This window comes from Kogia breviceps, chromosome 4 (genome assembly GCF_026419965.1).
Source record: "Kogia breviceps isolate mKogBre1 chromosome 4, mKogBre1 haplotype 1, whole genome shotgun sequence".
Taxonomy (NCBI): Eukaryota; Metazoa; Chordata; class Mammalia; order Artiodactyla; family Physeteridae; genus Kogia; species Kogia breviceps.
The window spans coordinates 171145265-171159894 of record NC_081313.1 but is presented as its reverse complement, the minus strand read 5'-3'; the positions used below and the strand labels follow the sequence as shown (position 1 = coordinate 171159894).

The following is a 14630-nucleotide window of genomic DNA, read 5'->3' as shown; positions in this document are numbered from 1 at the left end:
CTTCCCGTGAAGCACTGGCCTGCTCTCTACTGTGCGACAGTTCAGCGTCTTCTGATTTGACTTTTCATACTCTCCTCTTCTCTATCAAACCTACCTGGCCAAAAACAGGGCACAGGTGGCTGAGGTCATCCGCCCTGCCACCTGCACACCCAGGCCCAACCCCAACTAGCCATAGCGCCATGACCACAAGCAGGAAGCTGAGGGCCACAAGAAGCAAGATGACTTTTTACAAACCAGGTATGGTCCCTCCCCTGCGGACAGCTGTACAAAGGTCCTCCTCCTTTAAAGCCTAAGCACCAGAAGTAAAGGTTGTGACCCCTGCAGACGTGGGAATGCAGTTCTCTCGTTAGTCCACATACTTCCTTCACTGTCAGTTCCCCTCTCCAGAAGGCAGCCCTTCTTAATTATGAATTAGAAATTGAATGTTAGGATAATCTTCCAGTTTTCAGGACACAATCTTACTAAATGTACCCTTTATATGTTATAACAGCAAAAACATACAAATTGGCAACTTTAAATAACTAAGCGATGAATTTCACAGGCACCTCTGCTGGGTTCACACACCCGTTCACGGGTGCACAGACTCAGCTTGTCCGAGGGAAACAGGTGCTCCTAATGCTGCCCCCCTAGGAACTGCCTCCTCAGACAGCAGCCAACAGTCCCCATCATGGTCCCCACAGGCCACAGCCCACACAAGGCTGGGTCAAGCAGTGGAAGCATCATGCAATGAAAGACGGGAAGGAGTGACGACAGGAGCCCCAGGGCAGCCACCAGGTTTCTCTGAGCTGTGAGACGGGATCAGACACTGGCCTGCCATGCAGAGCTGGGAAACCAAAACCCACACCCACGCCATGAGGGGTCGGCTCAGCCAGTCCTTGTCCACTGCTCCAGTCACCTATACGGGCCTAAGGACAATGGGTCTCCTGAGGCGGGGGCATCCCAGAAACTCCAAAGGTGCATTCGGGTTGTCAAGGAAGCCAAGAACCCATTACAGGAACACGTGTCTCTGTAATGGTCTCAGCCAGATCAGAACCCCATTTCACTGTGTCTGCCACCACTTTAATATACTATCTTTTTTTCTTAAGATTTTTTTGATGTGGACCATTTTTAAAGTCTTTATTGAATTTGTTACAATATTGCTTCTGTTTTATGTTTTGGTTTTTTGGCCACCAGGCATGTGGGATCTTAGCTCCCCAACGAGGGATCAAGCCCACACCCTCTGCATTGGAAGGCGAAGTCTTAACCACTGGACCACCAGAGTAGTCCCAACATTTTTTCAGAAGGCAACAATCAGGTTAAATACAAGAAGACTGTATGCTTTGTTTGGGGGAAATTTTTTTTTCAAAAATGAAAAATCAGTATCAACTTTTGGATTTTACTGTAATGAAGATAGTATTATTAACATCATCACAAGCACCTCTTCATAAATCCCTGATCTCCTTTTTAAAGAAATTGTAAGTGGTTCTGTGGCGTTAAGTACATTCACATGGTTGTGCAACCACTACCACCATCCATCTCCAGAACTTTCTCATCTTCTCAAACTGAAACTCTCCATTCCCCATCCATCAGTCCCTGGCAACCTCCATTCTACTTTGTTTCTATGAATTTGACTACTGTAGGGACCTCACATAAGTGGAATCATATGGTATTTGCCCTTTTGTGACTGACTTATTTCACTGAGCATAATGTGCTCAAGGTTCATCTATGTCCTAACTGTGTCAGAATTTCCTCCCTTTTTAAGGCTGAATAATATTCCATTGTATGGACACACGACATTTTGTTTATCCATTCATCAGTTAGTGGATATTTGGGTTGCTTCCACCTTCTGGCTGCTGTGAATGATGCTGCTATGAACATGGAGTACGAGTATCTCTTCAAGTCCCTGTTTTCAATTCTTTGGGGTATATACCCAGAAGTGAAGTTGCTGAATCATATAATTATTCTATGTTTAACTTTTTGACGAACTGCCATACTGTTTTCCACAGCAGCTACACTATTTTATATTCCCACCCACCAGTAGTGCACAAGGGTCCTAATTTCTCTACATCCTTGCCAACACTTGTGATTTTTCTGTTGGTTGTTGATAGTAGCCATTCTAATGGGTGTGAGGTGGTATCTCACTGTGGTTTTGATTGGCATAACCTGGATTATAATGATGCTAAATATCTTTTCCTATGCCTGTTGGCCATTTGTATATCTTCTCTGGAGAAAGGTCTAGTCAAGTACTTTGCCCATTTTTAATCAGGTTGTTAAATTTCTTGTTGTGCTTTGTTTGAAAAAATTTTTAAACATTTATTTATTTATTTATTTAGGCTGCACTGGGTCTTAGTTGCGGCACGTGGGCATGTGGGATCCTTAGCTGCGGCAAGCAGGCTTCTTAGCTATAGCATGCGGACTTCTTAGTTGCGGCATGCAGACGAACTCTTAGCTCCCCGACCAGGGATTGAACCTGGGCCCCCTGTACTGGGAGCATGGAGTCTTATGCACTGGACCACCAGGGAAGTCCCCTTTGTTTGAAATTTTGATAGCAAGTTACTACTTCAAAAAGTCACCTCGAGGGCTTCCCTGGTGGCACGGTGGTGGAGAATCCGCCTGCCGATGGAGGGGACACGGGTTTGTGCCCCGGTCTGGGAAGATCCCACATGCCGCGGAGCGGCTGGGCCCGTGAGCCATGGCCGCTGAGCCTGCGCATCCGGAGCCTGTGCTCCACAACGGGAGAGGCCACAACAGTGAGAGGCCCGCATACCGCAAAAAAAAAAAAAAAAAAAGTCACCTCTCCTTTTAGCAACACTTCTCCTGACACATGCAGCCACAATACTGGGATGAGGCTGCCGACAAGAGACCAAGACACCTCTCAGTGTGACTGCCTCAGCACACACGTTTGTTTTCTGAAAGTGTGTGGCCAGATTATGGTACCTGGATTTCACTTCATGTCAGTGAAAGAGTCACATATATCATGCTACAGGGGAGGGCTGAGAGGGTGTGGGCCACAATCTCAGTCTCAGAATGGTATTTACATTTTTAAATGGTTGGATTACCTAATAGTAGATATTCGCTTCTTGTCTCACAAAGCCTAGAACATTTACTACCTAGCACTTTAAGGAAATGCTTGCTGACATTTCTCCAAAGAAGACATACAGATGGTCAACAGGTACATGACAAAATGCTCAATATTGCTAATTATTAGAGAAATGCAAACCAAAACTACGAGGTATCACCTCACACCAGTCAGAATGGCCATGATTAAAAAGTCTACAAACAATAAATGCTGCAGAGGGCGTGGAGAAAAAGGAACACTCCTTCGCTGTTGGTGGGAATGTAAATTGCTGCAGCCACTATGGAGAACAGTATGGAGGTTCCTCAAGAAACTAAAAATAGAACTACCATATGACCCAGCATTCCCACTCCTGGGATCTGGAGAAAACTCTAATTCAAAATGTACATGCGCCCCAATGTTCACAGCAGCACTATTTACAACAGCCAAGACATGGAAGGAGCCTAAATGTCCATCGACAGAGGAATGGATAAGAAGATGTGGTACATATACATAAAATGGAATATGACAGCCATAAAAAAGAATGAAATAATGTCATTTGCAGCAACATGGATGGACATACCATATTATCATATTAAGTGAAGTCACTTATATTAAGTGAAGTCAGACAGAGAAAGACAAATATATGATATCACTTGCATGTGAAATCTAAAAATACGAAACAAATGAACTTATTTACAGAACAGAAATGGACTCACAACCATAGAAAACAAACTTATGGTTACCAAAGGGGCTGATGGGAGGGGGGAGTTAATTAGGAGTTTGAAATTGACATATACACCCTGCTACTATAAAACAGATAAAACAAAAGGGACCTACAGTATAGGGTACTACATTCAATATCTTGTAATAACCTATAATGGAAAAGAATCTGAAAAAGAATATATATATAACTGAATCATTTTGCTGTATACCTGAAACTAACACAATATTGTAAATTAACTATACTTCAATTTAAAAAATGGTTGGGGGACTTCCCTGGTGGTCCAGTGGTTAAGATTCCACAATCCCAATGCAGGGGGCCCAGGTTCGATCCCTGGTCAGGGAACTAAGATCCCATATACCGCAACTAAGACGGCATGCCTTAGAGAAGCCTGTGTGTCACAACAAAGACCCAGCGCAGCCAAAATAAAAAGATAAATAAATAAATTTTAAAAATAAAATAAAAAATGGTTAATTTTTTAAAAAAAGAAAAAAGAAAATGCTTGCTAACTCCTAGTCTAGAAGAACTCCTAAAATGTCTCATCAGGTTGTATAAACTTTTCTGTGTAAAGAAATATCCTTAGTGATATGTGAATCTTTACTTTCCTGAAACATCAAAATTAGTATGCGGAGTAATATGGACACCCGTGTGACACCAGGTGCCTTCACTCCTCCCACTCCTGCTTCATCCAGGCCTCAGATCCTATACTTCATCTCCCCTCACAGACGGAAGAGTGAACCAGCAAAGGGCACACCAGGAATGTGTGAGGCTCTTAACAGAGCCTGACCAACCATGTGAGGACCCTTTCTCTGCATCACTCATACCCCTTCAGGCTTAAAAAGGAGCAGGAAATCTAAGTCCACTCTAGGACCTGCTCTAGGAACTTTCAATAGACAATACAATACCGACACAACACAAGAAGGTCAGGTGGATTCTCCCTCACCCCCACTGAAGGCAGGGAGACTAGAGAGAGAGGAGTCCAGATTCCCCAGTAGGCCCTGTAGCTGTGCGGCTGGGGGGCGTGGGTGTGTCCCTCCTCACAAGTACTTATGCACACCTACACACCACATGCACTTGTCCAACCCCTGTCCAGACCCACTCCTGCCCAGCTGTGACCTGACCACAACACAGACTTCTATAGCTGGCTTGTTAGTTTCTCCCTCTACTTTCTGGAAAGTTTTAAGATAAACATTAACTTCAAAAATACATTTGACCTTAGCAACTGTAATTAAATGAGTTAAAGCACTAAAGAGTGCCTGGCACAGAGAAGGCCCACAATCCAAGCCAGGCGAAGTAATGGAAGAAGGGAGGGGAGTGTCCTTGTCTGGCACAGGACTGAGGTTATCAACCCATCACCTCCAGCCAGGACCCCTGGGTCCTGCTGGGCTCAAGAAGGGAAAGTCCTCCCTGCACCCCTGGCACCAAGCCCATCCCCAGGCACCATGTCACTGGGTCTAGAAAGCGAAGGAAACAGTTCCCTCTCCATTCCTTCTCTGGATACTCATTATTGAAGTCCATCTATGAGCTGCTGAGCTGATCAAGGTCTTGCAGAGGTTTTCTGCCCAGAGAGTTTCTTACGACCCACTGCAGAACTCAGTGCACCTCAGAGCAGCAGTAAGACAGGTCCCTTCATTCCCACAAAGGAAAAGCACATCAGTTCAAAAATTACCACTAACTGTGCTGGTAAGAACTTTTAGACCATAAATTTTTACCCCAAACCTCATAAGTGTCATACCACTCAGCATGAAATGGACATTTCTGTCCCTCAATCCCCGACTATGCCAATGTCCCAGGGCCTTTGCACTCACTATCCCCCTGGATTCTACACAGATGGCTCCTGGTCGTTCAGTCCCGGTCCACAGGGCACCTCCTAGGGAGGCCTCCCCTGACCCCATCTGAGGGGTGCCAGTGGGGCCAGCTCTACCGGTCCTGCTCCCTGCTGTTACCCCCGCACCTAGAACTGAGCCCACACCCCAGAGGAGGCTCTCACAGTGTTAGCTAAATGAACATATCTTCTCATCCAAAATATAAAGGTTGAGATGTAAAATGACTCATCATTTATTCTTTTCTTCCACAACTTAAATAAAAAAGAGTGGGAAATCACCTTTCCCTCAGGTGACCTGAGGCAGAGAGGAACTACCAGGTCTCTGAGCCCTGCCTCAGGAAAAGGCTAACAGAAGATCCGCTCTCCCTTAGCTTTTGAAAAAGTTTCAAAACTACAGAGAATGAATGACCCACACACCCACCATCTGGATCCACCAGCCACTCACATTTTGCCACACTTGCTCTCTCCCTCTCTTGCTCTGCACACGCATGCACACATGGGTTCAGACACACACATACTTTTCTGTTCCTGATCCATTTCAGAATCATAAGTCCCAGGACAAGGGCTTTCTCCACACAACCACAATATAAAAAACCACACTCAGGAATAATGCTGATATAATACTGATATCTAATACACATAGACATATTTTCCCAATGTTCTAATAATGTCCTTTACAGTTTTTTAAATCCAAGACCCAGTTAACAACTACACATTATTTGTGATGTAATCTCTTAGCCTTCTTTAATCTATTAGTTTTAACCACAAGAAATTGTTGAGATTTGACCATTTTTGACCTACAATGAAGGGAACTTCACATGGTCCCACCCAACACATCAGTCCCTGAGCTTTGGGTTAAAGGAGTTCTACCTGCCTCCCTCTTTTCAGTAGACCCTTGTTTTGATCAAATGCCAAGTCCACCCCTGCAGTTCATTTCAAAGCTCAAGAATATGCTCGACCTGTCTGGGGTGTCTGCAGCTCACCTTGTGCTGCCCCTGCCTGCCCAGCTCTGGGGTCAGCCACTCTCAAAGGAGGTCACAGACTGAGATGGAATCCACCCACACCTGCAGGGAGAAGCCAGGCTGTGAGGATAGGTTCAGTCCAGAAGGCAGGACACCTCACAGGACAATGACCTGGACCGGATCCTGGCTCAGTGGCATGAAAAGAAGAAGAGGGAGGGGCTGCCCAGAAGAGCAAGGCTGGAGACATGACAATCAATCACATTAACACTAGACCTCACAGGGATCCGGACCAGGTAAATAATCTGACTGTGGAGAAAGGGAAGCCCCATGTATTCAATATTAGATGATCCTGAAAAACTATTGTTGGTGCTGTTTGTCTGACCACAGCAGTACAGCTATGAAGGAAAGATGCCCTTTTCATGTTTTTAGAAATGCATTCTAAATAGCATAGGTCTAAATGGTTGAGTATCACTAACTCATATGGCTCAACCTCAGAAGAGTGAAATGACAAGTTGGATTTGCTTTAAAACACTTCAGCAAAGAAAAAGAAAAAAGAGAGAAAAAAAAATCTTCACAACCATCAAATCAAGAAGACAGATGGGCAGGATTTGCTTTATCTACTTATACATGAGAGAATTCCTAATAAACATTTTTACACAATACAGGTGGACAACGTGGCTGCCTGGAATCTGTGTTAGCTCTGCAGAGCCATGCACTTGACAGGAGTGATGGAAGATGAGCACAGCTTGTACCAAATGGCTTCTGCCCCGCGATGAGGCAAGCAACCCCTCCAGGTTCACTGTCAGCCCTGGCAGCTGAGCTATGTGAGGAGCTAGAGGAGATAGGAAGGTGCTATCCTCAGTCATGACAAAGGGCTACTCACAGCTCAGCAGGCAGCCTAAATCAACTGTACTGTCTAGAAGCCGTCCTGGCAACAGTCCGCAGGGATCCTGAGAAGCCCGGCTCAGTTGTCCAACTCGCAAGCTGCTACACACATAGAAAGGCACAAGGACCCTATGCCAGCCATGGGATCCCAGGACCCGGCATTCCTGTTGTTTATCAGAGGAAGTAGGATTTTGCCCCCAAGGAAAGCTCTTCCGGCAAGAAGAGTTCAAAGCCCCCCAAGACTGGGGCCCCATAAGACTTGGAAAAGGGAGCACTGGAGACCAGGCCCGACTCGCTGCCCCCTCTGCACCTCCCAGGCCACATTCTGCTCTGGGTCCCACTGAACACAATGGTCATCTTGGCCCTCCTCTGTGAGCTGGACTGTCCTATACCACCAAAAGACCACCCCTACCACGCTAACCACAACTGCCCCTCAGTTGAGAGCCACTACCCACAATCTGCCCCTCCAGCCCCTGCGCACAGCGCTCTGGTGGGGCCTCTCCCTCCTGCAAGGCCTCTCACCCAGCTCTCAGGGCAGCACCTCCAAAGGCCTGCTGATCCCCTACTCACACCTCCCATCCAAGGGGAGCCCTGCCTCAGCCCAGGGGGATCCCAGGCCCTGATGAAAACCATCAGACAGGGACTCATGCCTGCTCTAGAGGAGTTATGAGGACTCGGGGACAACGGGGTGCTCAGCACAGTGAGAAGCATGTGCCCGAGGAGGAGTGGCCACTGTGGCCACCTGGTACTGTGGTAGTTCACACATGCGCGCACCTGAGGGCACACATCTGACCCCAGCACTCTCTGCCTGAGCTCCCCTTCTAGCCTCAACCAAACTCTGCCAGGTCTCCCTGCCACCTAAGGGCCCTTCCTCTCAAGGGAGGTCACGGCACCCCTCAGCAGCAACACAAGGCTCCAGGATCCAGCCCGAGCCCTTCGTCGTGGACAACAGCCCTTTCCCTCCATGCCAAGCCCTGTGCCCAAGTTGTTCAGCGTGCACTTCCTGAACAACTCAAGGACCACCACTCACAAAGGCTTTTTTCCCTTTCCCTCCTCTGGGCCCTCACTGTCCCCAGGGTCAACTGCAGACTGGGCAGCACCTGCCATTTCTAACAAAGCAACTGCAGTTGGCAAAGGACTCACTTTGACTCCCAGCGGGAGTAAGCCCTCCCCAGGCACAGCAAGACAGTGAAACAGAAGTACTGAGAGGACGGGAGTCGAGAACCAGGCTAAGGAGGTTAGCCTGAGAGTCTGTGCAGAGGGAACAAAACAAAACGTGAACAGACACATGAGGGCTCCCCGGCTCACCACATGAGCAGTGTGGCCAGGCCTCAGCTCCTACCTCTGAACCCCAGCACAGAACCTACCTAGCACACGAGGCACCACATCTCGCCAATGTGTGACCTGGAGTGGGAAGCGCGGGGTCACCCGATCTCCCTACCTTAGAACTTTAACAAGAAACTACCAAGGGGCTTCCTTGGTGGCTCAGCAGTTGAGAGTCCGCCTGCAGATGCAGGGGACACAGGTTCGTGCCCTGGTCCAGGAAGATCCCACGTGCCGCTGAGCGGCTGGGCCCGTGAGCCAGGGCCGCTGAGCCTGTGCGTCCGGAGCCTGTGCTCCGCAACGAGAGAGGCCACAACAGTGAGAGGCCCGCATACCGCAAAAAAAAAAAAAAAAAAAGAAAAAGAAAAAAGGAACTACCAAGATTAGAAGGAGCAAAAATAGAAGAGGAAAGGAAAGGTGGCATGAAAGAGAACTCAGGACAGTGAGTGACTGTTGTGATGGCTACACAGCCCAGTAAATTTACTTTAAAAAAAAAAAACACTGAATTGAACACTTAAAAACAAGAGGACTCGGGAACTGCCTGGCTGTTGTGCTTCCAATGCCAGGGACCCGGGTTCAGTCCCTGGTCGGGGAACTAAGATCCCGCAAGCTGCTTGGCAAAGCCAAAAAAAAAAAAAAAAGTATGTCTTACCTGCTTATATCCATGACCCAAATCAAGGTGTGTGAAATTGTAAAAATTATAAAAAACAAACAAACAAGAGGACTCTGGTATATGACCATACCTCAGTAAAGCTATTATTTATTTATTTTATTATTACTTTTTTTTTTTTTTTTTTGGCTGCGTTGGGTCTTCATTGCTCCGCACGGGCTTTCTCTAGTTGCGGTGACTGGGGGCTACTCTTCATTGCGGTGCATGGGCTTCTCACTGCGGTGGCTTCTCTTGTTGCGGAGCACGGGCTCTAGGCACGTGGGCTCAGTAGTTGCAGCTCACGGGCTCTAGAGCACAGGCTCAGTACTTGTGGCACACGGGCTTAGTTGCTCCACGGCATGTGGGATCATCCCAGACCAGGGCTCGAACCCGTGTCCCCTGCATTGGCAGGTGGATTCTTAACCACTGAGCCACCAGGGAAGCCCAGTAAAGCTATTAGAAAGATGCCTCTCTTTTTTGGTTGTGGGAGCTAGATTGATAGAGAACTTTGTTCTGCTGTTAATATTGGTATTGTATTAGTGTTAACTTTTCCCCCAATCATGCTGAATCTGGGTAACGAAATTAATTGGGTAAATAGAGTTAGAAGTTATTTCACTTATTAAGCAGTAACTGACAAGTAAGCCCTCCCTTTCAGGGGTTTGGAACCAAATGCCAGAAATCCAATAAGAGAAAAGTACAGGTAGAACACATGCCAGAGCTCCTGAGAGGTTAGCAGCATCTCATCTCCAATTTTCTCAAGGCGTACTTATGTCAGAGCTGTACTGAGTGTTCACGGAACAAAAAACGGCCGGCTCAAATTTTAAACTCACCACTTTTAGGAACCCCAGAACTATATGGAACTCACTTCTCATCATAAGCTGAGGGCCAGGAAGCAGATTATCTGTTTACCTGGACAATCAAGGATTTGCTGGAACAGCCTTCCCTGACTTCTGAAGGCAGCAGGTTTTGAAGAGTAGGTAGCAGCTCTTTATAATTTTATAAATTGACACACATCAATGTACATAAACACCAGTGAAGCCATCAATAAAGGTAACACACACATCCATCACCCTCAGTCTCCTTGTGCCTTTGCCATCCCTCTCTCCTTTCCTCCCCTCCCCACAACCACTGATCTGCCTTCTGTCACTGTAGGATACCTAGCACTTTCTAGAGTTTTATATGAACAGAATCAAAGAGTATATACTCTTTTTTAAGTGCATCTTTCACTCACTGTAATTATTTTAAGATGCATCCATGTTGCTGGCTGTATCAATGGTTCATTTCCTTTTTTTTGTTTGGCAGTGTTCCCAACTCTTAAGATTTTCACCATAATTCCAATGTTTGGAGGAAACACGATAGTAGCAACAGTCAAGGGGAAATAGTCCAGCTAGGCAGACCAGAAGGTCTGTAATACCAGCTATTATGCAAAGGACTTCCAAAATTACCTTTCCCTGCCCTTTGAGGGGTAGGGGAAGGGGCCAGGAAAGGGTCAAATACTCAAAAGAAAACTGTCCCTTTATCTTAAGGACACTTGGCAGGGCTTTGATAAATATCAGTTTCAAATCATAAACAAGAAAACAAGTGTTACTGGAACCAACTCAGAGCTCAGCAGGAGTCACCTCTGCCTGCCATTCTCCCACCCTGGCCAAGACACACATGTGTTACCTCAACAAACTTTCAGATAAAACCAACTGTGCAAAACTGGCAGTCAAGACTGATATCAAAAGTGGCTACACACCGGAAAACAGTCTGGCAGCACCTGAAAAAGCAACGGGCAGTTGTTACCATACCACCCACCAATTTCACTGAAGGTTTAGGTCCACACAGAAACCTGTACAGACGTTCACAGCAGCATTTTCCATAACAGCTAAAAACAAAAACAACCCAAATGTCCACCGACAGGTAAGTGGATAAACAAAATGTGGTCTGTCTGTGCTGTGGAATATCATTCAGTCATAAAAAGGAATGGAGCAGATACATGCTACAACATAGATGAACCTTGAAAACATGCTCAGTAAAAGAACAAAAGACCACATACTATATGTCTGTCTATATGAAATGTCCAGAGTACGTAAATCCAGATACAGAAAGATTAGTGGCTGCCTGGGGTTAGAGAAGGGAGGACTGACAGGCTAAGGGGTTCAGGGCTTCTTTTTATGGTGATGAAAATGTCCTAAAATCGACTGTGGTGGTGGCTGTACAACTCTGAATGTACTGAAGTCACTGAATTGCACACTTTGAATGGGTGAAGTGTATGGTATGTGAATTCTACCTCGTTAAGCTGTGAAACAAAAGTGGTTGCCCAGCTCTTGACAATCCACAGCCACTCATCCAATAAGATAAAATCAAAAGGCACTCAGAATAGAAGCCCAGGGACTTCCCTGGTGGCACAGTGGTTAAGAATCCGTCTGCCAATGCAGGGTACATGGGTTCGAGCCCTGGTCCGGGAAGATCCCACATGCCGCGGAGCAACTAAGCCTGTGCGCCACAACTACTGAACCTGTGCTCTAGACCCCGTGAGCCACAACTACTGAGCCCACGCGCCTATGGCCCATGCTCCAATACAAGAGAAGCCACCGCAATGAGTAGCCCCCATTCACCACAACTAGAGAAAGCCCGCACAAAGCAACAAAGACCCAACGCAGCCAAAAATAAACAAGTAAATAAATTTATTTATTAATTAAAAAAAAAAAAAAAAGAACCCAACTAGAACTCAGAGCTGCCCCAGGCTTGCTGTTTTATAGGCTACAGTTTAAACGGGATTTGCAGTAAAACGATCACCTCTCACAACCCTGAGCTGTCACGGGTCATGGCACACTGCTCAACCAAGAGATCTTTATCCTCAGCCTTCCAGACACGCTGGACACCAATTACAGACAGCACTATCTGGTCTATCCATTCATACCTGAGTCCAGATTTCACGTATGTTTAAAAGTAACAAAAATATAGCTGTTATCCCCATTTTACAGCTGTGAAAACAGGTCTACAGAGTATGAAACTAAAGGCGTTATCATGAGCCTCCAGCGGCTCATTCATTTCTCCATGCAAACTCTCCCCTCTCTACCTTCCCCCACCATATGTAAACAAAACCGAAAAAACATACATATGGTGCACACCTGTTCTCCCTGATGCCCCACCCATCAAGCTTCTATTTTTAAGGAATCTGGGGTTAGCATGAGTCAAATGTTTTCTGCTTCTATTAGGGGCTAAAAGAAAGTCCAAGTGGGTGGTCTACCCACGGGAATGACTCATCCAACTAGAATGTAAGCCCCCTCCTCCAAGACAGGGTTTCAGCTCACTCTGGCTGAGGATGGGTTAGCTCCCTGCACCCTGGCAGTGGATCCTCTTACTAAGGGACACCTATGACAAGGTGAACCCTATAGCTCCTCCCTAACTGAGAATTCAGGAAAATAAACCTGAGGGAGGTGCCAGGCACAGGAATGGAATCTGAGATCCACAGGAAGATGGCTACATTCCTGGGGAGCCCAGCCCAAGACCACTGTCAGCCCCTTCTCCCACCCCAGGGCAGGGACCCAGGTTCAGGAAGTGTGTGCCCAACACACTCTCGTAACACAAACTCAAATTTAAAATAACTGAGCAGCCTTCGCTAAATGCTCACATAATTAAGAACAAAACTTTCTGACGTGGCAAAACCATTTATATGAAACCCACTACCACTGCCCCATTGGAGGAACAAACTCAAAACCAACTTTTCCAAGGCAGGGCTGTGGAGTTACGTAACAGGTCGATTTCAGCAACAGGCAATGCAAGAAGGAAAAACAAAACGCAAACTGCTTCATGAATAATCTTAAAAGCCAGCGAGTGTGGGGTTCTCGATTGGATGCAAAAATTCCGTTTCTGCTGGGGAAGCCTCGACCCTCCTCTCGCCAGCATCCCAGGGCCCGGTGAAATTTGAACCCGCCGCACAGTTGGCATGAATGGGGGCGGGGTGCCCTGATGGCTGCGACCACAGGTAAGGGAGTGGGGCAGGGCGGTCGCATCAGCCAGAGGGGGAACCGGAGCAGATCACCCCGGAGCTGGCTTGAGCAGGGCACTGACCCAGCTGGAGAAGAACTCGGGGACAAGTCGCCCCCTACCTGGCCAGAGACGGACCTAGGGCCGCTCACCTCGGACAGGCCCGGAAAAGGACTTGGGACAGATCACCTAAGACCCGACCTGAGCTAGGTCCTGAGATCACTCGGACGCAACCAGAGCGAAACTTGAAGGAGATCTACCCGGGTCCGGCTGGAGAGCGGAAACTGGGGCAGGTTACTCCGGGCACGTCCTGAGCGGGAGATTCCCGGCCAGGTTACTCCGGACCCGGCCAGACTATGGGACCCGAGCAGATCAGCCCGGGCCCTGCTGGAGGGGAAACCGGGGAAGGTTCCCGACCGCCGAGGCCCGGCCCCGGCTTCCGGCGTCGCCATGTGCCACTCACCTGCGCGTCGAGCTGTCCGGCCGCCGCGCCCGGGCCCGCGCAGACCGGGGCCCCAGCGCCGCCACCTCCGGGGCCGCCGGGGGGCGTCTGCGTCTGGCTGGGAAGAGTGAAGTCGGTAAACTCGAACTCGGAGCCCTGGGTGTCGGCGCCGAGCAGCTCGGCCTCCTCGGTGTCCAGGAAGGTGAGCGTCTGCGAGCTGGGCCCGTACGCCTCCACGCTCATGGTGCCGCCGCGTAGAGCTCTCAGGTTGGCTCCGCACCGCACTCGAGCCCGCCGCCGCGCTGAGGCCTAGGCCGCAGGCCTCGGACTGCCGCCGCCGCCGCTGCGCCCGCGCCCGTGGAACGGATCAAAACGCCCGCCGCAGAGCGAGCAGGGTCGAGAGTCACGCGCGCCAAACCGCCGCCGCTGCCGCCGAGCCTCTCAGCTTCGTCGCTTCCTTCGGAGCCGCCCGCCCTCACAGCCCTCGGCAGGAACCGCCGCCACCGCTGCCGTCGCCGCCGTGCGCGTGCGCGAGCCCGACGCCGGCGCAGGTGCGCGTGCGCGAGCCCGACGCCGGCGCAGGCGCGCGCACTCCTTGAGGACGCCTCCAACCGCGCCCGGACTCCCGGAGCCTAGCGGGCCGACGGGACGCGCAGCGTGCACGCGTGGGGGGCGGAGCTTCCAACCGCCGTCTCAGCAGACGCTCCAGTACGTGGTCCCGCCCCAACCGCTTCTCTGTGGCGCTGGGGCAGCGGTTGGTTGCGGTTTCGGTCGTCAGTGTCGTTAGAGGCGGCGACAGTGTCTTGGGTTA

The 14630-nt window shown here is 48.7% G+C and overlaps 1 protein-coding gene across 4 annotated transcripts in view; it reads right to left on the bottom strand.

The window, feature by feature from the left end:
• The window catches only part of UPF1 (UPF1 RNA helicase and ATPase), a 36125-nt gene extending 21769 nt beyond the window's left edge, over window positions 1–14356 (bottom strand). For 2 of the 4 annotated variants that reach the window (XM_059060760.2, XM_067032520.1), the window contains exon 1: window positions 13841–14150. In XM_059060760.2, coding sequence (XP_058916743.1) covers window positions 13841–14062 — 222 coding nt within the window. In that variant the 5' untranslated portion in view covers window positions 14063–14150. Of the gene's footprint in view, window positions 1–13840 lie in introns of all 4 variants that reach the window. The other 2 variants (XM_059060761.2, XM_059060759.2) reach the window with 2 other exon arrangements.
• Between the last annotated feature and the right edge of the window lie 274 nt (window positions 14357–14630).